At 49.2% G+C, this 20,889-nt stretch overlaps 1 protein-coding gene and 5 non-coding genes across 7 annotated transcripts; 4 read left to right on the top strand and 2 right to left on the bottom strand.

Moving 5' to 3' along the window:
• Nucleotides 1-2,408: 2,408 nt before the first annotated feature.
• MRPL58 (mitochondrial ribosomal protein L58) lies at nucleotides 2,409-10,064 on the top strand. Of its 2 annotated transcripts, none has more exons than XM_031037543.2 (6): nucleotides 2,409-2,631; nucleotides 5,630-5,666; nucleotides 8,280-8,339; nucleotides 8,882-8,964; nucleotides 9,275-9,444; nucleotides 9,729-10,064. In XM_031037543.2, exons 1-6 carry the CDS (start codon nucleotides 2,446-2,448, stop codon nucleotides 9,871-9,873), a joined length of 681 nt encoding a protein of 226 aa, XP_030893403.1. In that variant the 5' UTR covers nucleotides 2,409-2,445; the 3' UTR covers nucleotides 9,874-10,064. The 2 variants fall into 2 exon arrangements, with proteins under 2 accessions (XP_030893403.1, XP_006728137.1); XM_006728074.3 differs by having other exon boundaries at nucleotides 2,410-2,631; nucleotides 9,724-10,064.
• Nucleotides 10,065-13,174: 3,110 nt separating this feature from the next.
• Nucleotides 13,175-13,247, top strand: TRNAR-CCU (transfer RNA arginine (anticodon CCU)). Its single transcript has one exon. It is a non-coding gene; the product is annotated as a tRNA-Arg (tRNA).
• Nucleotides 13,248-13,642: 395 nt separating this feature from the next.
• On the bottom strand, nucleotides 13,643-13,715 carry TRNAR-CCU (transfer RNA arginine (anticodon CCU)). Its single transcript has one exon. It is a non-coding gene; the product is annotated as a tRNA-Arg (tRNA).
• A 348-nt stretch (nucleotides 13,716-14,063) lies between these two features.
• On the bottom strand, nucleotides 14,064-14,136 carry TRNAR-UCG (transfer RNA arginine (anticodon UCG)). The gene has a single exon. It is a non-coding gene; the product is annotated as a tRNA-Arg (tRNA).
• A 214-nt stretch (nucleotides 14,137-14,350) lies between these two features.
• Nucleotides 14,351-14,423, top strand: TRNAR-UCG (transfer RNA arginine (anticodon UCG)). Its single transcript has one exon. It is a non-coding gene; the product is annotated as a tRNA-Arg (tRNA).
• A 245-nt stretch (nucleotides 14,424-14,668) lies between these two features.
• On the top strand, nucleotides 14,669-14,741 carry TRNAR-CCU (transfer RNA arginine (anticodon CCU)). Its single transcript has one exon. It is a non-coding gene; the product is annotated as a tRNA-Arg (tRNA).
• Nucleotides 14,742-20,889: the final 6,148 nt, after the last annotated feature.

Here is a 20,889-nt window from a genome sequence, read left to right as displayed (position 1 = left end):
CAGCCAAACAGCTGAATGCCTGGGGGTGTTATCAGGGGACTGGGCAGATAAGGGGTGGTGGTGAAGGAAGCAGTTTCCAGGAAGAAGGGGCAGATTTGCCCACTCACTCTGCACTGTCTGCTCAGCCCTTCAGGGAGGAAGGAAGGTGGGTCTGGAATAAAGCTAGTGAAGACTGGATTTCCTACCCCAGTGCTGCAGAGAAAAAAAAAATAAACGCCACCCGATATCTGAAAGTAAAAAGAAGTTCCTTATCATCCCCCTCGCGGCAGTGAACTTTTGTTGCCTGCTGACTTCGTGCCAGGCAGTGTCAACCTTGGGAGGCAGCTATAAAATCTCTGTTCTACTGATGGAGATTCTGAGGCTTCGGGGTTAAGTTAGTAATTCAGAGTCCCATAGAAATATTCACTGACCAGTTCCACTCTGCAATACTGCACATGCCTATCTCTTTGTAATGTTTAGTTTTAAGAGCCAGTCCGACCCACAGCACTCCAGAAAAGAAGAAAGGAAAATCCTGTGGTCCCCAACTCACAGGCCAGAGAGAAGGGCTGGTGCCTGCAAGTTCTTTGAAGCTGCCAGGAATGGCTTGGTGATGCTTTGTCTTTTCTTCCCTTCTTTCTTACCTCTGAATGTCACCTTTTTGAAGACCCATTTCAACCCCTGGAGGGCCAAGGAGGGGAAGGAAAAGGCTGGCCTCAGCTGTTGGTGCCCACCTTTTGAAGGGGACAGGTGCCACCTCTTAGGCCTGTTTCTTCCAGAAGGGCCTCTATTCTGGAGGGTTCACAACAGCAGCAGGTGAGAGGAGCTTGCTAGCTGCTCTTCTCTCCACTCACTCTCTCCTCTACCCCGCCCCCCCCTTCCAGAATCCAGGCCACCAGATGGCCTGAGCAGGCTGTGTTTATTTGAGGCCATGGAAACCTACAGCTCCTTTTTTCTATCACTCTGGGTCAGGAGCAGGGCTGGAGCCCAGCCTCAGAGCAATGATGCCATGAAATGGTGCTGACTTTATTATTCATAATCCCTGAGCTGTCGACCTAAGTGAGTCCCTGGCTTTGCTCCCTGGAGCAGCTTATGCCCGTCACCATAGAGACGCTTCAGTTCCCTCTGAGGTCTTGGGACTAAAACAGGAAGGGACCCAAGAGATTCCCCTTCCAGCCTAGAGCCCAAAAGGCAAATGTCTATCACCATTCCCTTCCTAGTTGGCGTTTACAAAGCCAGTGCCTGGGAAGTAGTTTATTCCTTCCTAAAGAATATGCCTGTAGCGATGAGACTAAAATGGTAAAGCCTCGATTTGATGACAGTCTCCTGTTTCAAACAGCCAGCATCCTTAGGGACATATTTTTCTAGGTAATTGTGCTTTTACTAAAAATAGAACTCTTATTACAAAACAATCACTAGGATGACTAATAATCACTAATCATTCATTGAGCTCTGTTTCCGTTAACCACAATGCCTCTCTCCAAAGGAACTTAGCCAACACTTAGCTCTCTCCAAACACTGCTTGCTCCGCTTTGAACCTTTCTTGGAGTTAGAACTTCTGTTTTGAGGTTCATGTCTTAAGAACCCTGGAAAAGGGCTCTGCTTAGCCTGTCTGTGGCTGCCTGAATCTCTACCCGCTTCCCCAGCATTCCTTTATCTCCTGGCTAGGAGAAACTGTCATCGTGCCCCACAAAGCTGTTGCTTCTGTGAAGGGGTGTGCGTCCACTTTTAAAAACATGTCTTTCTCCACCTGCCTGCTTCTCCTCCCATCTGGTAATTTGTCTTGCAGAGACTTCACACACCTGCTCAGCCGGGATTTGCTTACACTGCCTTGTGAATAAACCTGAAGTTACTAAAACTCGTTTCTAGCAGAATTCACCTTTCAAGAACACTGCCAAATAACTCATCTTATGAATATTTATTGAGTATCTATGATGCGCCAAGTTCTGGGTGCTGGGGACTCAGCAGTGGGCCAGTGCCCCCACCCCCACCCCCAGAGCTTATTATATTCTGACTGGAGACGCAATAAACTAGAAAAAAAGAAGATAAAGGAGAGCAGAGTCAGAGTAAAGGGGATGGAGACGAACTAGGCCAGGCAAGGCAGGCCGCATTGATGGACCTTGTGAAACTTGGAGGGGAGAGCGGTCCGGGAGGTGGGCACAGCCCCTGAAAAGGAGAGAAGTGGTGTTTCTGGGGGACACGGATTCCGGGGGTTCTTTTCACCAGGAGGCTCCCTTGAGAGCTCGCTGTCTGGCCAACAGTGGACCTCAGCGCTCCAACCTGGCCTCCCCGACGCGGCCGAAGGGGGAGCGTCTCACAGGTGCCTGGGAGAGCGACCCGGGAGCTCAGCTCGCCGCCTCCCCGCGACCCCGGCGGGCACTAAAAGCCTCGCGGAACTAAAGTCCCGAGGGAAACGGGCCGGCGGGCCGCGGAAGGAAGCACCCACCGGAAGCGCCCCGAGATCCGAACATGGCGACCGCTCGGTGCCTGCCCTGGAGCCTGAGACGAGCCGGGGCCTGGCTGCTCCCGCCGCCCGCGCGCTGTCCCCGGCGGGCTCTGCACAAGCAGGCAGATGGCACCGAGTTCCAGAGCATCTACAGCCTGGACAAGCTCTACCCGGAATCACGGGGCTCGGACACCGCCTGGAGGGTCCCGGTGAGCGGGGAGGGCTGGGCGGAAGGGGCGTTTCCCCGCCTCTGCTGGGGGACGTTGGGAAACCGGGGCCGCGTTGGCCCGGCCGGAGCAAATTGGCCGCGGGAGGGAGCTGGTGGCGGGAGCGAGCGGGGCTGGGGCCGCGGAGCGGGGCTGGGGCCGCGGAGCGGGTCCTGGCTCCCGGAGGCCTGGAGGTGTGCGGGCTTCGCGAGAGCGGGCTGAGTGTTTCTTACAGGACCACCAGCTTTTCCGCGTTCGTTCCCCGGCCTCCTGGCCCACACGTGGGCATTTTCTCTCTAGAGTGGACAGTGAAACCCAAAGGCTGTTAAACTGTTTGGAACCTTTTGGGAAGTTACACTGTCCATAGCTTCTAGGAATTCCAGCGCGCCTGAGGAAACAGGGCCTCTCTTCAGGATGCATTGATTGCCAGCCTGCTCGGTACAGGCTCTTTAATGGGTCTCGGGCAGAAGAAATAGGACCTAGCCAATTCTATTGCGTTTCCACCCACAGGGCTGAAAGAGAACATTCATTTATTTTCACTCACCCACTCAACAAACTTCAGCTGAAAGCATGCTGTGTGCACTATGTTAGGCATGGAGATAGGGAAGTTAAAAAAAAAAAAAAAACACATAATCTGAATGCTTGTGGAACTTCTCATGGAGGGAGACAAGCAACAAATAAAATCAGAAGTATAGAGTATGTGAGATGGTCATAAGGACTTTGGGGGAAATAAAGGCTGGAAGGAAGGAGTGCTAAAGTAGGAGGAAGGGTTGCAGTTTTAAGTAGGATGGTCTAGGAAGCCTCTGGGAAGATGACATTTGAGTAAGGACCTGGAAGAAGCAAAGCAGTGAGCCATGGGAATAGTGGGGAGATGAACATCCCTGCAGAGATGAACATTCCTGCGACCGCCTTAAAGCAATAGCGTGCTCGCCTTGTTTGAGGAACAGCAAGCAGGCCAGTGTGGCTGAGCAGGGGAGTCAGAGCAGATGAAGCTAAAAAGGAGAGGAATGGGGTGAGGGGAGGCCTGTTTACAGGGTTAATAGGCCCTTAGCTTTACTCCAAATACCATGGGACGTACTGGGGATTTGAGGCAGAGGAGTGGAAAGATTCAACTTAGTTTTATAAGGATCATTCTTGGGGTGCCTGGCTGGCTCAGTTGGTGGAGCGTGCTGTCTTGGGGTTGTGAGTTCAAGCCCTATGTTGGGTATAGAGATTACTGAAAATCTTTAGGGGCGCCTGGGTGGCTCATTTGATTAAGCGTCTGCCTTTGGCTCAGGTCATGATCTCAGGGTCCTGGGATCGAGGTTATGATCTCAGGGTTCTGGGATCGAGCCCTGTGTTGGGCTCCCTGCTCATCGGGGAGCCTGCTTCTCCCTCTCCCTCTGCTTCTCCCCCTGCTTGTGCTCTCTCTCTGTCAAATAAATAAATAAGATCTTTAAAAAAATAAATGAATAAAATCTTTTTTAAAAAAAAGGATCACTTTTATAGAGCCTTACAGAGAGTAGACTGTAGAATGGCAAGAACAGGAAGGCCACTTATAAGATTGCAATAACACAGGCAACAGATGATAAGCAGGGAGGAAGCACTAGGACTCATAAGAATTGGTCAGGTTCTAGATGTATTCTGAAGCGAAAGCCTGTAGGATTTGCTAATGTATGTTCTCTAAGAAGTGAAAATAAGAGAGGAATTTGAGTCTGGGATGGAAGAATTGAGTTGCCACTAATGGACACGAGAAAGTCGTTTGTTCTTTCATTCAACAAAAAGTTTATTGTGTACCTACTGTGTCAGACACTGTTTCAAGCATTGCAGATCCAGACGTAGATAAAACAGATAGGGTCCCTGCTTCATGGAAGTGATGTTCTAGTGGAAGGAGCAAACAGTAAATAAATGGGGGAAAACATCAGGTAGTGAGAAGTAATGAGTAGGCCAGGGTGCTGTCAGAGAGAGTGCTGGGGAGCTACTTCAGACTGATAGTAAGGGAAGTCCTCTGTGAGGAGACTTGAGGTTTGAGGCAGTGATCAGGCATTCGAGATGAGATGCCAAATAGCAGTTGCCTATATGGGTCTGGCATTGAAGGAAGTTTTGAGCTTAAGCCAGAAAGTTGGGAGTCATGAACACACGATATTTTCATCAACAGAGATGAAATGTTCTAGGGAAGGAGTGGGATAGAGAAGAAAAAGGCTTCCAGGGGCATGTCCGTGTTTTAAAGTTGCAAAGAGCAAGCGAAGGAGTGTGAGAAAAGCACAGGGAAGTAAGAAGGAAGCTAGGAAGCTGGTGAGGACAGCTCAGGAGGAAGAGGGAGAACAACTCCAAGAAGGGCAGGGCCCGGAGTTTTCAGTGCTTCAGGGAGTGCATGGCAATGAGGATTTCATTCCCAAATCATTCTAAGATGAAAAGGGATGAAGGCAGCCAGAGGGGGGACAGGTGAGGATACCATGAGTTTGGCTGGCCAGAAGAGCCTCAGAGGGAGTCGTGTCTGCCCCGGGCCTGTGGACATGGGGCTCAGGCTCAAGGACATCACTACCAAGAAACAGAGCACAGGAGAGACACGGAGTGAGAAGTCCTAGAGTGAGGAGTTCCATCTGACACAAACCCTCAAGGTAGATGGCCTCCCATGGGAGCCTCCGTGGCCCAGGAAGGAACAAGGTGGCCCACCAGGTTTGTTGTTCTAGGTTAGCAGAGGATGTTCCTTTTGGAGTCTCCCTGAGGCACGTGTACTGTGGAGCCTGGCCTCCCTCCAAGGAGCCGGGCCCCCGATGGCGCCCGACGTTAGCTAAGGCTGCAGACATCAGTTCAAATTTCCTGGAAGAGTGTTTCAGAGACGGTACCTCTAGAGTCTGGGAAAGCTTTTTCTGTCATCCTGATACGATTTTACAGGGGGACCTGAAAATAGTTGTATTACATCTGCACTGTGGCTTTACATCCTTTCTTTGATTGCCCTGGACCAGTTAGGAGTCACAGCAGGTGATGTTCATTTGACACTGTGTATGTTACATTACAGGATGATGCACAGCAAGCCCATAATGACATTCCTCTAGGTAAGTAATTTTGTTTTATAAAAAATCAGTCATTTCCCCCACCCCTAAACATTCCTTCCAGACCTCTCCAGCATCACAAAAATAAAGAGACTGTCTTTGGATGTGCAAAAGCGGAGTCCCCTCGGCACTGTTTAGAATGGCCACAAAATGGTGGCGCAGCCACTGTGGACTGCTGTGCAGTGTGCGAGATGAGCGAGAGCTCTTGATGATCTTGTGACACGGACCAGTCTCTACGGTAGATGAGTGGATGGCTATTTAGAAAAAGTTGATCTGCAAAAGAATATATATAGTAAGCTACCATTTTACATCGGAAACATATATTTCTATGCATGTACGTAGATCTGAAAGGATGTATAAGAAATTGGATACGAGGACTGGCTTGGGGAGCCGAGAAGAAAGGACAGACTTGGTGGCTGGGGAGCAGGAGTGGGGACTTCTCCCTGTAAACTATTTGCATAACTTTATTTTTTTTTTAAGATTTTATTTATTTATTTGTCAGAGAGAGAGAGAGCACAAGCAGCGGGGAGCTGCAGGCAGAGGGAGAAGCAGGCTCCCCGCCAAGCAAGGAGCCCAATGTGGGACTCCATCCCAGGATGCTGGGAACATGACCCAAGCCGAAGGCAGACGCTTAAGCAACTGAGTCACCCAGGCGTCCCTGTTTGCATAACTTTAGACTTGTGTGCCCATCCAATGCAAGGCAAGGCCTCACAAGCAGAGCCTGGGAAACAACAAGCCCTTTTTAGGGTCAGAGAGTTAGTGGTGTCCACAGACAGTGACAGGAGGAGTGGCCATGGTGGGTGCCGGCTCCCCATGGCCCTCGTTCAGGGTGGCACAGAAACAAAGAGGCTAGTGAACTGTGACACAAGGGAGAGGCCACCCTGTGGCCCAGAGCCGGTGCCCCGCTGCAGCAGGCAGTTTGGTCGCTGAAAGCTGGGCCTTGCGGCGTGCGTGTGGCTGGAGGTGGGAGAAAGCGCGTCTCGTCAGAACCACGGGCGAAGAGACAGTCTCGTGACGGCCTCTAGGGAGACAGGGAGGCGAGTGGGAACTGGCCGTGTTGCGGCTACTCACCTGCCTCGGGTGCTGTTGTGTTGGGGGGGCCTCCCAGGCCTTCCTGGAAGACAGAACCCGCCTGGGCAGCCTCCGTGGAGACAAGCAAGGTTGCCGACGCCGTGCTGGAACTGTCCCCCAGCGGTACTGCGCATTCCTCACCTACGCAGAAAAATGAATTGATTTATTATTTTCTTTTTTTTTTTTAAGATTTATTTATTTTTTTGACAGAGAGACACAGCAAGAGAGGGAACACAAGCAGGGGAAGTGGGAGAGGGAGAAGCAGGCTTCCCACAGAGCAGGGAGCCCGATGCGGGGCTCGATCCCAGGACCCTGGGATCATGACCTGAGCTGAAGGCACACGCTTAACGACTGAGCCACCCAGGCGCCCCTGATTTGATTTTTCAAAAGGAAAGAGGTCTCCAGGGATGCCTGTGGCTCAGTTGCTTAAGCGTCCAGCTCTTGATCTCAGCTCAGGTCTTGAGCTCAGGATCATGAGTTCAAGCCCCGCATTGGGCTCCACGCTAGGCTGGAGCTTACATCTAAAGAAAAGGTGGGGGTGGGGGGGGAGGAGGTCTCTCAGACACAGTCCTGAGATGGGCCACCACTGCCTTGGGGCCAGCTCTTTGCCACCCATACCTCTCGCGGCTGGCTCACCATCCAGTCTTCTGAATTTTCCCACTACCATGCCTTCTCTACTTTCCTTAGACACTGTGAGTCTGCTTTTCATGAATTATAAAAATAGAAGGAAGAAATCTTATTTTACATTTTACAGACAAACCAGCATGAGGCCCAGAGCAGCAGAGGGACTTTGCCCAGATCATAGTCGGTCAGCAGCCGGCCAGTGTTAGAAGCAAGGCTCTGGGCTCCATGCTAGTCCGCTTTCATCCAGTGGGTGTGTTTAAACACTGGCTGACCGGGCACTGGGCACTGGGCATGCACAATGAACAGCTGTCCTCTTGGGGCTCACAGTCTGTGGGGATTCCAACATCCACCACATTTTGAAATACAACATTAAATTAAGCTTGTCCCTTAGTTTGAGCTTTTGAAAGAGTCTTTGCTTTAAAAGAAGTAAACAAACAGCAAAAAGCTAGCGCAGCCGGATCTGGTGAAAGAGACTGGACCAGAAGCGGACAACCCAGGTCATAATTTTACACCCTCTGCTGTGACCTTGGGAAGGGGACTGCTCTTGATTTTAGTTTTGACATCTGTAAATAATCTCTGATTTGACTGCCCTGAATGTTACATTAGTATATGTAAAAGTCATTGAAAGAGAGGTGTAGGGGCGCCTGTGTGGCTCAGTCATTAAGCGTCTGCCTTCGGCTCAGGTCATGATCCCGGGGTCCTGGGATCGAGCCCCGCATCGGGCTCCCTGCTCAGCGGGAAGCCTGCTTGTCCTTCTCCCACTCCCCCTACTTATGTTCCCTCTCTCTCTCTGTGTCTCTCTGTCAAATAAATAAAGTCTTTAAAAAAAAAAAAGGAAAGAGAGGTGTAATATGTTGATAATAAATTAACAGTTTGTGCATGGAATAATCTTTTTTTTTTGGTGTGTGTTCTGTTTTATAGATCGTTTGACGATATCTTATTGTCGGAGTAGTGGTCCTGGGGGCCAGAATGTTAACAAAGGTACAAGGCACCTTGTTTTCTTTCACTTTAAAACTTGGCTGGGAGATGTACTTGAGGAGTTCTGTGTTTACATTCATAAGGAATAAAGGGATTTTTTTTAGCAAAAGCTTAAATACCACCAGTTTATAATAATCCTCTTTATTCTTTTGAATGTGGTCTGACCCTTAGACTCTCAGCTGTGGGTTGCTAGGACTAGGGTTGGCTTGTGAGCCTAAACAAAGGGAAATCGCAGTGTGAGTTGGCAGCCAGCTCCCAGAACAGGTTTCCTTCATGGAACCCATCCCCCCATTCTTTTCAGACCCCGTTAAACTGTAAGAGAAGCACTGAGCATTTAGTTCCTGGAAGTTAATTTTTGTCCAGCGGTGCCTCACTATCTTTGCTGGCTCATCCCATCACCAACTTTGTATTCCCAAGTTACACAGGGCAGAAACGTCCCTGGCTGGATGTCTTGCCTCCCTGTTTCAGGATCGTCACCAGCCACCGAGTGCTGAGCTTACTTGAGAGTCTCAGTGACCTATGCTCTCTCATCCCTTTATTTACAGTGAATTCCAAGGCTGAAATCAGGTTCCATTTGGCAACCGCCGAGTGGATCGCAGAGCCCGTGCGGCAGAGGATGGCTGTCACGGTAACCACTGGCTCCTTTTTCTGTAATCCCTCAGTCGCTTTTAAACCTTTACTCTGGGGGCGCCTGGGTGGCTCAGTCGTTAAGCGTCGGCCTTCGTCTTGGGTCATGATCCCAGGGTCCTGGAATCAAGCCCCATATCGGGCTCCCTGCTCAGTGGGGAGCCTGCTTCTCCCTCTCCCTCTGCCTGCTGCTCTGTCTTGTTGTGCTCTCTCTCAATCTCTCTGTCAGATAAATAAATAAAATCTTTAAAAAAAACAAAACCAAAAACCTTTACTCTGTAGGACTCGGGTTTTGCCTTTGTTCTTTGCAGCATAAAAATAAGATCAACAAGTCAGGAGAGTTGATACTCACCTCTGAATGCAGCCGCTACCAGTTCCGAAACCTGGCAGATTGTCTTCAGAAAATTCGAGACATGATTGCTGAGGCCAGCCAGACAGCGAAGGAGCCATCCAAAGAAGATGCTGTACTGCAGAGGATCAGGTACCAGAAAGTGCCCCCAAGCTCCTCTCAGCTGAGTCGTGGGGATGGGGTGGGGGGTGGGGGCGGCTGCACAGAGAAGACAGGAGGCGGGGGGGGGGGGGGGGGGGCGTCCACGACTTCCCAGCAGAAAATGGGGAAGCTCCGGGAGTGAGAGAGTCCTCTGACTCGAGTGGGGCCCCGGGCTGCTGATCTAGCTGCTTTGCTTCCCACTGAGCTGCCAGCCACTCTCACCACTTTGAATTGGGCATCTGGGCCTAATTGCAGTCTTTTTGTTTTCAGGATAGAGAACATGAATCGGGAAAGGCTGAGAAAAAAGCGAATACATTCTACCATAAAAACAGGCAGGAGGGTGGGTATGAACTGAAATCCTCCTCCAGAGCCGGCACAGCCCTCTTCAGGGGCTCCAGGCTGCTGCAGCCGAGAGCGTGAACACCGTCAGGAGACCCCTGGTTTGTGGTTGTTAACGCCTGTCTTTCCCCTTGGCGCCACCACAAGAATGTTCATTTGGAAGGAGGGTTGCAGGCCCTGGTTGCAAAGGTCTTCATAGGCAGTCACATGTTGTCAAACCTTAATTATTCATTTAGTGTATGAGCTGCAATAAAACTCTGCAATAAATGCAATGGGCTTTGCTTCATTCAGAATGCTTCAAGAACAGAATTCCAACCTTTTCTGTCAGTTCAAATCTGCGTCACAATCGTGGACCGGCAGTAGTCAGCCGGGGGGGGGGAAACAGGACTGAGCTGTGGTGTCGCCACTCAAGGAACACGCCTCAGGGTGGGAGGGCTGAGACGGGTGAGCAGGCCTCTGAGCTGGGCCTTGAAAAGGGAATAGAATTTTAGTCAGTAGAGGTGGGGGAGGGACATGCCAGTTGGAGAGAACAGTATGAATAAGGGAAACCAAAGAAAAGGCTGGGGTGGAGAAGCCGAGGAAGCCATCTGAATGGTGGATTTGTGCCAGGGGATTGTGGGAGGTGAGTCTGGAAAGGGAGACAGCTCAATGTGGAGACTCAAATTCAAGTTCAAGAGTTTAGATTTTAAGAAATGTAGGTGACAGGGAGGGGCGCCTGGGTGGCTCCTTCGGTTAAACATCCAACTCTTGGTTTGGGCTCAGGTCAAAATCTTAGGGTCCTGCTCTCAGTGGGACACCCCCCCCCACCCCCGCTCACGCACACACGCTCTCTCAAATAAAATCTTAAAAAAAAAAATGTAGGGGACAAAGAACTGCTGAAGTTCTCTAGTGGGAAAGAGTACCACGTGTTAGGTGCTGTCACATGCTGTGGGGTTTTAGAGGCAGGAAAAGAGTCAGAACTGAAAATAGGTTTCTGCAATCCTCTGGGTATGGGAAGCGCCCAGGCCAGCAGGACTATACCAGATAACTTGGCGTGTACGAATTTCTAAAAACGTTCTCTATAATTTTGATCTAGTTCACTCGTTCAGCAAATACTGCATTGTTATGTTCTAAATGCCAGATAATTAGCGGTAGTAGTATATACACTTTATGTGAGCAGGGCCCTCATCATTCATGTAAGTGTAAACAAAGGGACAACAAGTCATTGATAAATGACCAACAAGAGTCCCCTCAAGAGACTCAGAGCCCAGGAGGGGGTGAAGCTCATATGCAAGGTGGCGCAACATTGATTCGTTTATTCGCTAATTCAACAAATAGTGAAAGCCAGGCCCTGGGTGACGTCCCAGGGACTCGGCAATGAACAAAAAAGTCCTTTCTTTCAGAGAATTTATACTCAGTCAGGTGATGATAAAAGCCGAGAAGAAAAATGGATTCCGGTTATGGTAACACAACCTAAAACGTGGTGAATATCAGGTCAAAACAGGTTCTGGGAACTAGAGAAGCAACCAGTTCCAGCTAGAGGGTCAGAGCAGATACACTTGCTTGCAATGCTTGACAAAGGTGGGAAGGAGCAGAGGGGCCGGCCATGTAGCAAGGTAAGAGCTTCAAATGTGACAGCTGGGACATTTAGACTCAACCTCTGCCGAGGCTGTCGGGAAAATTAATCTGAGTGAATGGACAAGGAAGTGCAGGCAGATGGGCACAGGCTGACGGACTGACCCATGTAGGCGGCAGGGACCCATCCCGGAACTAGGGCAGTGGCAGGGAGAATGGAGAGCCAATAGCAGGAGCAAAAGGATGATGGAGACAGAAAATGGGCCCAGGTGGAGCGGGAGCAGGTGTGTGTGTGACATGGTGGTGATGCATGGAGACAGGGAAGGCACAAAGGGAGCAACCTTGGGAGGAGGTGGGAGGAGGATGGTTTTGCTTATGAGGAGCTGACTCGTGGGGCCTGAGGAGGAATGCCCCGGTAGTGATGCCCAGGAGAAGGAGTGGAGCCCTGGGGCTGGGAGTGAGGTTGCAGTTGCAGGTTGCAGGATGGAGGACACAAGCAGAGTCTTGGGAATGGGTAGGAGCAGTTGAGGACGAGGCAGAGCAGAACCTGGGGACTTGCTGGGTTAGACGGTGGCAGCGGGGAAACCAGAAAAGGCATCCCTGTGGGCTGAGCCTGGAGCAAAGTGATGGACCCGAGAGCTCCTCAGAAGACCTTGGTAGCACATGAAGGGAACTGGAAAGGCATTCGGGACACACAGGAGGGGATGAAAAGGTAAGGAGAAACACCAGCCTGGGGGTCAGGGAGTAGAGCACAGGAGTAGGACGCATCCTTTAAAAATGTTGAGTGCTGGGATGCCTGGCTGGCTCAGTGGGTATAGCATGTGACTCTTGATCTCAGGGTCCTCAGTTCAAGTCCCACTTTGACAGTGGAGCCTACTAAAAAATAAAGCAATTGTGTTTAAAAAGGTGGAGGGCAATGAAGAATGAACACAGGTGAAAATGATTCCATCTGGTAGCTCAAATGTAAGGCAAAACTGCTTTAGGTGAGTATTTCGTTGGAGGAGGTGGTGACTGAGGGGGAGGAGGCACAAGGGAGCCCTCTGGGATGCTGGAAGTGTTCTGCACTCATCCAGCTAGTACACTTTGCCGTAGGAATGTCACACCTCGAGGAACAAATTGGTTAACTTAAAGGAGAGCATCCTCAAGGCAGGGGACTGGAGCCAGGTGGGCCAAACTTTTGCTTCTTGCTGAGGTTAGGGAGGAAGGAGATGGGTTTCTGCAGACTTTCCACATGTCGGAGAAAGAAAAACAAAGACGAATGTGTCCAGGTTCCCTGTGCCCTGGATGCTTGGAGATGGGAGAGGCAAGTTCTCGAGGCAGGCACAGGGAAGTAACAGCTGCCTTCTGCTGAGGCTTCTAGAACATCTTTCAGAAGTGCATGAATTTTAATAGTGGATTCTAAACGCGTGTAACGTTTAAAAATGAGCTCATTCTTTATTTGTATTACTTTTTGTAAACAGTTTTAAAGGAACAAAATATTAGGGTGAAGTATCTATTTGGCTTTACATATATTTGTTTTATATATGATGTATATTCGTGATTGGAAAGATTTGTACAGGTCGTGCACTGCCTGGTGATGGTGCAGATCCTCAGTGCTTGGGTTCCAGTTTTAGTGATGGACGCTATTCTGTTCTCGTTCATTTCCTGCACTACTTTTTCCTAACATTCCTGGACTTTCTGTCAGTTCTGCACCGGGGGACACAAAGGCTGGGCGGGGGGCCAGGCTGCGCACCCGGACTCGGGGGTCCGGCAGCCCCCGCCCCACCGCTACTCTCTCGGCGCTGGCGACCGAGACTAGGGGGCCGAATGGCACAACCCCGACTCGCAGGCCCCAGTGGCCTAATGGATAAGGCACTGGCCTCCTAAGCCAGGGATTGTGGGTTCGAGTCCCACCTGGGGTAAGAGCGCCTTTTTGGCTCTCTCCGCGCCTCACTCACCGTGACTAAACCGAATCCAAAAGCCCCAAGAAGACCGCCCTGCAACTTTTGTACAGCCCGTCCCGGAGGCTTAAAGGTACAGCGTGTCCCGAAGGGGCGCGGTGACACCAGGCCAGGAGCGGGGAATACAGGCCACACTGACCCCAAGACTCCGGGCAACACCGAGGCCCTGGTAAACTGCACGGCAGGAGCGGGCGGAACGCGGTCGGAGGGCCTGGGAAGAGGGGGTTGGGGGCGGGGGCGTTAGGGCCGAGGCACGTGGAGCCCCCAGGACCCGGGTCCTCGTCACGGAAGTGGGGGTACACGGAGGCCCGCGCGTTCCCGGCACCAAAAATTGTCGCGAGGAGAAGCGCCCACACCACCCCAGGTGGGACTCGAACCCACAATCCCTGGCTTAGGAGGCCAGTGCCTTATCCATTAGGCCACTGGGGCGCGACAACACGCTGTGCCCACGTGGTCCGTGGTAACGCGCAGCCGCACGCTCGCGGCCGTCCCGCGATGCCGCCACGCCGGCGGCTGGACAGCGCGCCTCTGGACCGGAGTGGTCGCCCGCCAGCTGCCCGAAAAGCTGGAGTCCAAGTCGAGGCGACGAGTTCGTGCCCCATGGGGACCACAGGGCGCTGGCGGAGCGTAGGTGCACAGAGAGAAGCGGGCTTCCCGGAAGGCGAGTGCCGAGCGGCCTCGGGGACCCGGGAGGGGACGAGGAGGGAGGCAGACGAGGCCGAGCGGGGCTGCTGTGGCCCGTGTCACCGAACATGCGCCCCTCACCCAAAAAGAAACCGACCACGAAGGGACTCGAACCCTCAATCTTCTGATCCGAAGTCAGACGCCTTATCCGTTAGGCCACGCGGCCGCGATGCCTAGGGGGCCGCAGTGCGCAGGCCAGGTGCAGCCCCCTCGTTGGCGGCGCCGGCGACGCGGGCAGGAGAGGACCGCGTGCGCCGCGCCCCAAGGTGCATCACAGGTGTAGCGGGGCCAGAGCCAGGGTGCAGTGTCTGCGGCAGCGTCAATGCTAGTGTAGCCGGAGGTCGCTAAATAGGTATCCCGGCACCGCCAACCAAGTAGGGGACCGCGTGGCCTAATGGATAAGGCGTCTGACTTCGGATCAGAAGATTGAGGGTTCGAGTCCCTTCGTGGTCGATACGTTTTAATGTTGAAGAGATACTTAGCACAACCTCTACCGCAACTGAATCCCAGGCTCTACCCTTGTTTTAGACAGTGAGGCCTCCGTAGCCCTCCCTGACTGCAACCCCCCTCACCTGAGGCAGACTGAGGGCTCCCGTCCAATCGAATTTTGCACCTGGGAGCTTCCGGGCATGACGTCATTACGCAACCACACGGCGTCACAGTTCAAGAGGCATGTGATCGGGCGCCGCTTGCGTGAAGCCCCAGTGGCCTAATGGATAAGGCACTGGCCTCCTAAGCCAGGGATTGTGGGTTCGAGTCCCATCTGGGGTGAGGAGGCTCAATTGCAGGAGTGCTTTTTCCCTTATCATCTATAAAGTAAAAACAAATACATACGGCAACATTTTCTCTATTTCATAGTGGGGTTTTTTTGTGTTGTTTTGTTTTAGTGTGTGGATGCCTCGGTTGCCGGTAATTCGCCTTTTCTTTTTGATCAAGCCCGACTGCACTTTGAAAGATAAACCCATGTGAGCGCAAACGCGGCCCCGCTTCTTGCTGCCCCAGTTGGTATCCAGACACACCTCGGGAAAGTGCCGTGAAGGCTACACATCCACGCACGAGTGAGGCGCGCGTGTTCTCTGTGAGTCCATCACTATAAAGTTAAAAGCGGCGCAAACGGCAGCCCCCTACCCCTTGAGCCTCCGGAGGGCAGGGGCAGGCGGGGTGGGGGTGCTGCCCAGCCCCGCGCCCTCAGCCTCGCTGTGGGCTCTGTCCCATAGAACCGGCACCCACCCCCCACGGCCCCTGCTAGGACGAGGAGGGGCGCACGGAAGCACGGGTGTGCATGCGCAGTGGACGGGGGGACAAGTATGAGCCCAGGCCCGCAGGAAAAAGGTGGCTCAGGAGTGTTTGAAAAGGGACTGTCGGAGAGAGGTATGTTTATTTTTTCCGTACTTTCATATGTATATAATCCTTTAGTAACATGCTTACTTAAAATAATATATTGTTTTGGCCAGATTTTTTTTTCTTTCTTTCTTTCACTTCGGAGCACACAGGTTGACCATCTCACATTGTGTGCACTTGGGGATACTATGTCGGGGGGGGGGCGGAGCCTGTACTGTTCATCAGATTTTCCTAAGTCTTTACCCAAAAAAGTTTAAAAACCACTGTGTCCTTGTACTTTTGTAAAAGAAACAGCAAACCAAACAAACTAGAAGTAGAGAATCCTCCTCTGCCTTCTCCAGCATCATCCAGCATTTTTCCTGCTCTCTCTACTGCAAACCAAGTTTTCTGGATGCTACTTTAAGCCATCTCTGGCTACCACTCCCTGCCACGTGGCTGCAGCATCCTGGCCCTAGCCTGCACCACTGGAGCCGCTGCCTCTCTGGGTTTCAGGCTTCAGATCTCCTAACACCATCCTCCAGGCCCTGACTCCATGGAGGTTACATTCTAGTGAGAGAGAAGGCAGAAAACAAACTGATGAATAGGAGGATTTCAAAATAAAGAGGGTCATGGGCAGCTATTAGTTGAGTACTCGGAGGCCTCTGGGTGATAAACAGCAACAAGCATCATTGGCAATCCTGTCACCTTCAGAGGACTTCTTTCATGTCTTGACTGATACGCTACCTACCTCATAGGGTTGTTGAGAGGAGTAAATGAAATGATTTTCATGTCAAGTGAGTGGAACAGTGCCCAGAACACAGCAGTGCTCTGTAAGTCATGACTGTCATATTTACTAACAGACTAGTTTGCCCCATTATTCAGGGTTTATATGTGATACTCTCCTAGCTAGACGTGAATCCCTGAAGGCTCAAATTTCATCTGACTTTTCCTTTCATTATGCATTCATACTAAGATTCTTCTGAATGCCAAGCACAGTGCTAAACCCTGGGGAATATAAATATGACTAAGGTATAATGCTGGCACTCAACAAAGAATCTTCTAGAACCCTCTAGATCTTTCTAATCCTCTAGGATTGATCTTGTAACTTTTATCTTCCATGCATTCTGTAATTAATTTCTCACTGAAATTCATGAAAATGAGGAATTTGTTTCCCAGTTCCTGCATTTTTGTATTGTGTGTTGTGTTACTGTAATTTATACTTTGGCTATTGTTATTGTTGTTTTTAAAAGATTTTATTTTTGGGGTGCCTGGGTGGCTCAGTTGTTAAGCGTCTGCCTTCGGCTCAGGTCATGGTCCCAGCGTCCTGGGATCGAGTTCCACATCGGGCTCCCCGCTCCGCGGGAAGCCTGCTTCTCCCTCTCCCACTCCCCCTGCTTGTGTTCCTTCTCTGTGTCTCTCTCTGTCATATAAATAAAATCTTTAAAAAAAAAAAAAAAGATTTTATTTTTATTTATCTATTTGTCAGAGAGAGCAAGAGAGCACAAGCAGGGGGAGTGGCAGGCAGGGGGAGAAGCAGGTTTCCTGCTGAACAAGGAGCCCAACGCGGGACTCAATCCCAGGACCCTGGGATCATGACCCAAGCTGAAGGCAGACGCCCAACCAACTGAGCCACCCAGGCGTCCCTTAATTGTTGGCTTTATGTAATATTTGCTCTGGAATCAGATGTGTACCATAGTTTTTTTTTTTTTTAAAGATTTTATTTATTTATTTGAGAGAGAGAGACAGAGAGAGAATGAGAGAGAGAACATAAGAGGGGGCAGGGTCAGAGGGAGAAGCAGACTCCCTGCCGAGCAGGGAGCCCGATGTGGGGCTCGATCCCGGGACTCCAGGATCATGACCTGAGCCGAAGGCAGTCGTTTAACCAACTGAGCCACCCAGGCGCCCTCTTTTTTTTTTTTAACTTGAAGTTTTCTTTATACTCTAATGTTATCAGTTCCCAGTTATTCTGTTTGTATGACACAGAATTTAGTATATAAGCTATTAAGTGAGCCTTTTATTATAGTTTGCTATAGTCTTTTTGCAAATCCCAAAAATAGGTGCGTTAAAATCTTTACAACTGTTACGTTTCCAGCAATTTTAAACTTTTTTTGTTTTATATATTTTAACATTTTTTTTGCACTTCAAGGTTCCAATCTTTTTTTTCACATCAGTTGTTCCCTTTATTAAGAGTTACATTGACCCATTTCATGTTTTTGTCTTGAATTCTACCTTGCTAAATGGTAATAACTCTACATAGTTGCCCATCCTTTAAAAATGCGTGTTGCGGGGCGCCTGGGTGGTTCAGTTGTTAAGCGTCTGCCTTCGTCTGCCTTCGGCCCCGCATCTGGCTCTCTGCTCTGCCGAAAGCCTGCTTCTCCCTCTCCCACTCCCCCTGCTTGTATTTCCTCTCTCGCTGTATCTCTGGCAAATAAATAAATAAAATCTTTAAAAAATATATGTATGTATTGCAAAAATTTTCCAACATACACAAAAACAGAGAATAGTGAATGAACCAACCTAGAGTTGTCAGTTATCAGGATTTTTTCACATTTGCTCCAGTAATCCATTTATCCCTTCATTTTTCTGAAGTATTTTAAAGTAATTCCAGACATCACATTATTTCACCCCAGTAGACATCCACATACTTCAATGTTAATCTTTTTACAGTTGACTGGTGCAAACCAGTATCCAAACAAGGTCACACACAAGATTTGGATGTTGGGTCTCTTCAGCCTCTTTTAACCTAAAGCTGTCCCTGCCTTCCATCTTACCTTACCCCACACCACTGACTTGTTGAAAAACAAAGGTCAAATGTCCCATATTTTGGATTTATCTTTACTTTATGGTGCCATTTAACTTGTTTCTCTATCCCAGGTATTTCCCCTAAACTGGAAGTTAATTTTAATGCCCCCATTAAAGTCAGGTTCAACTTTTTGGCAAAAACAAAACTTTCATATGGTGCTGTGTATTTAATATAGTGTATCAGAACGTACAGCAGATAGGCTTGGCATCAGGAGCTGACAGCCTGCTCGTGGTCAAGTTCTTCATCAACCCTTCATGTAATGGTTTCATCCACTGAGAAGCTTGGCCTAAAAAAACTATTTCATTAGGGATTACAAAATAATTACTTCTGATGTTACTCTTTTTTCCACATTTATTGGCCAGAATACTTTGTAAAGAACTTTCTCTCATTAATTATGTCTATTAGTTTATCCTGAAATAAGTTGTTTAAAAAGACAGGATATATGTATAATATTTTTTCCTTCAGTGCCAGTTTTTTTTAACGAATTGGAACCCTTGATACATCTTTTTTTTTTTTTAAGGATGGACAGCTTGTGGTTGGATTTTGGGTTGACCCAGTGTATTTGCCTAATAGGGGTCTTTACTGATTCATAATTATCCTAAGTATGTTTGGTTCTGTATTTATACTTCTGAATTTATGCTACTTTGCTGATTTCTATCTTTAACTTTTGCTGTATAGGATGTACTCTTCTTGGGGTGCCTGGGTGGCTCAGTCGGTTAAGTGTCTGCCTTTGGCTCAGGTCATGATCCCAGGGTCCTGGGATCCAGCCCCATATCGGGCTCCCATGCTCGCTCGCTCGCTCTCTCAAATAAGTAAAATCTTAAAAAAATAAAAAGGATGTACTTTTCTCTCTAGTGATTTGAAAAGCATAATCCCATTTTACTAGTGATTATTTTTTAAGATTTTAAATTATCTCCACACCCAACATGGGGCATGAACTTACAACCCCGAGATCAAGAGTCACACACTACACTAACTGAGCCAGTCAGGCACCACACTAGTGATCATTTTCAATGTAAAATCAATGCATGCTCAATGCAAAAAATTCAAACAACCCAGGAGAGTACACAACTTAAAAGTGCCCCAATCCTATGCAAATGCCTTGGATGGAGAGCATGTTCGGTTGTTCACTGGTATCTCTTCCAATAAGTCTTCCAAAGGGTCTCCTTCCAATGCTAGGGACTCCTGCTACAAAACTTCCTGGGGATGGATGTTGGGTCCTTCCTTGAACGTGAGTTCTAACTCCACTCCAAAAGCAAACTAAATGGCTTTTTCTTGGATTCCCCATGTTTTACTTGTCTGAATCCTTCGATCTTCAGCAGGATGGCTCGGTGCCCATTCAGTGACTCACAGCAGAAAGGGATACTCGTTTTTGTGCATTAAAGGCCTTCTGGCACACAGACTGTTGTAACTAAAGCAGCTCTAAGTGGAACACACCTTGCCCCTCAACCACATTTTTTACCTTCAGCATAATGCCTGCCCCTATGATCAGGGGTGATGGGACCCAGGCTCTCCTCTGCTTATGTCCTGTAAGACCGCATGGCTTTCTAGGCGCTATCAGCCATTGTTGCTCTTCTCCACTAGTCCATCTGCCATCTTTGGGAGCAATGTCAAAGGGCTGTTATGTCTGTGCATGCTGCCTTTCGAAGCTCTTGCAGGTTTTTCCTACAGGATGTAAGCCTTATCAGGTTAGATGCCTCTGCTCAGAACACTTGCTTACCTATAACCTTCCCAGGTTATCTCATTTAATTCTCATTATCATCCTGAGGTTTGTGAATGAGAAAAGGCAAGTCCTAAGACAGCAAACAAGTAGTCTAAAACTAGCAATTCAGTGTGCTCAAAGAGAGTAAAGCAATAGGCAGACCAGGTCCTCTAACTTCAAGGGCAACAGAATGCTTTCTAGCACCTCACCTTACTTTATTGTCTTTTTTTTTTTAAGTCATCTCTACACTCGATGTGGGGCTCAAACTCATGACCCCAAGATCAGGAATCACGTGCTACCAACTGAGCCAGCGGGGTGCCTGCACCTCACCTTACTTTATACCACCTGTATTTGCTGCCACTGCTCTGGAGTCCTACTAACTAGGATCAATAGCAGGAATTTCTTAAATGAAATGATGGAATTAAAATTAATTTTCCATGTTCAAATACAAAGCTGTAACCAGTTTTAACTCTGTGACAAAATTTTCTTTCATACCACATTTATGCTGAGGAACTGAAGCACAGAAAAGGAGAGCCCTGCTTGCTACTCACCCTGCTGTTACATCTGCAATTTGGACCACCTGTCCTTGTGACTTACTTACGGACAAGTACAAGGGAGCACTGCTTAGGAACCAATGGTTTGAAAGCAAAGAGGAAGTTCAAGGGAATGTATGCAATGCACTGTCCAGTGCAATGCACTGTCATCAGCCCTACTGTGATTTGTTCAGATTTCAGCAGCCCTGGGGACCAACTGGCTCCTACACATCCTAACCATTAGATAGCTAGACCAGCACACACCTGTAGGCTCACCTTTCCATTTTAACAAAAAGTCCACCTCTACTGATGGCATCTCAGAGTTGTAATTATCTCAACTGCAAAAGGGAAGACACACAGCACCGTATCATTATTTTTAATGTCCAGCATTTACAATACGAGGGCCAGAGCTTTCTCCCCAACTCAAGTTTATAAATTCTCAATTGGCTTGTGAGGCCAATAGGGATACTTCTTCTTGTCTAATTTGGTTTCTGGAAAGACTTCATTCAGGTCCTCAATGGTCATCTGATCAAATGGAATTATGTTCCGCATCTTCTCCAG

Source organism: Leptonychotes weddellii, chromosome 15 (assembly GCF_054177405.1).
Source record: "Leptonychotes weddellii isolate Sample4059 chromosome 15, ASM5417740v2, whole genome shotgun sequence".
Classification (NCBI taxonomy): Eukaryota; Metazoa; Chordata; class Mammalia; order Carnivora; family Phocidae; genus Leptonychotes; species Leptonychotes weddellii.
The sequence above is the reverse complement of the archived record's forward strand: the minus strand, read 5'-3'. Positions and strand labels throughout refer to the sequence as shown.

What these genes read in the sequence shown, in the direction of transcription:
- MRPL58 (XM_031037543.2), top strand. Translation starts at nt 2,446, where the DNA reads ATGGCGACCGCTCGGTGCCTGCCCTGGAGCCTGAGACGAGCCGGGGCC. An exon ending in ACACCGCCTGGAGGGTCCCG is followed by an intron (nt 2,632 to 5,629) that starts GTGAGCGGGGAG and finishes GTTACATTACAG; the next exon opens with GATGATGCACAGCAAGCCCA. An exon ending in GGCAGAGGATGGCTGTCACG is followed by an intron (nt 8,965 to 9,274) that starts GTAACCACTGGC and finishes TGTTCTTTGCAG; the next exon opens with CATAAAAATAAGATCAACAA.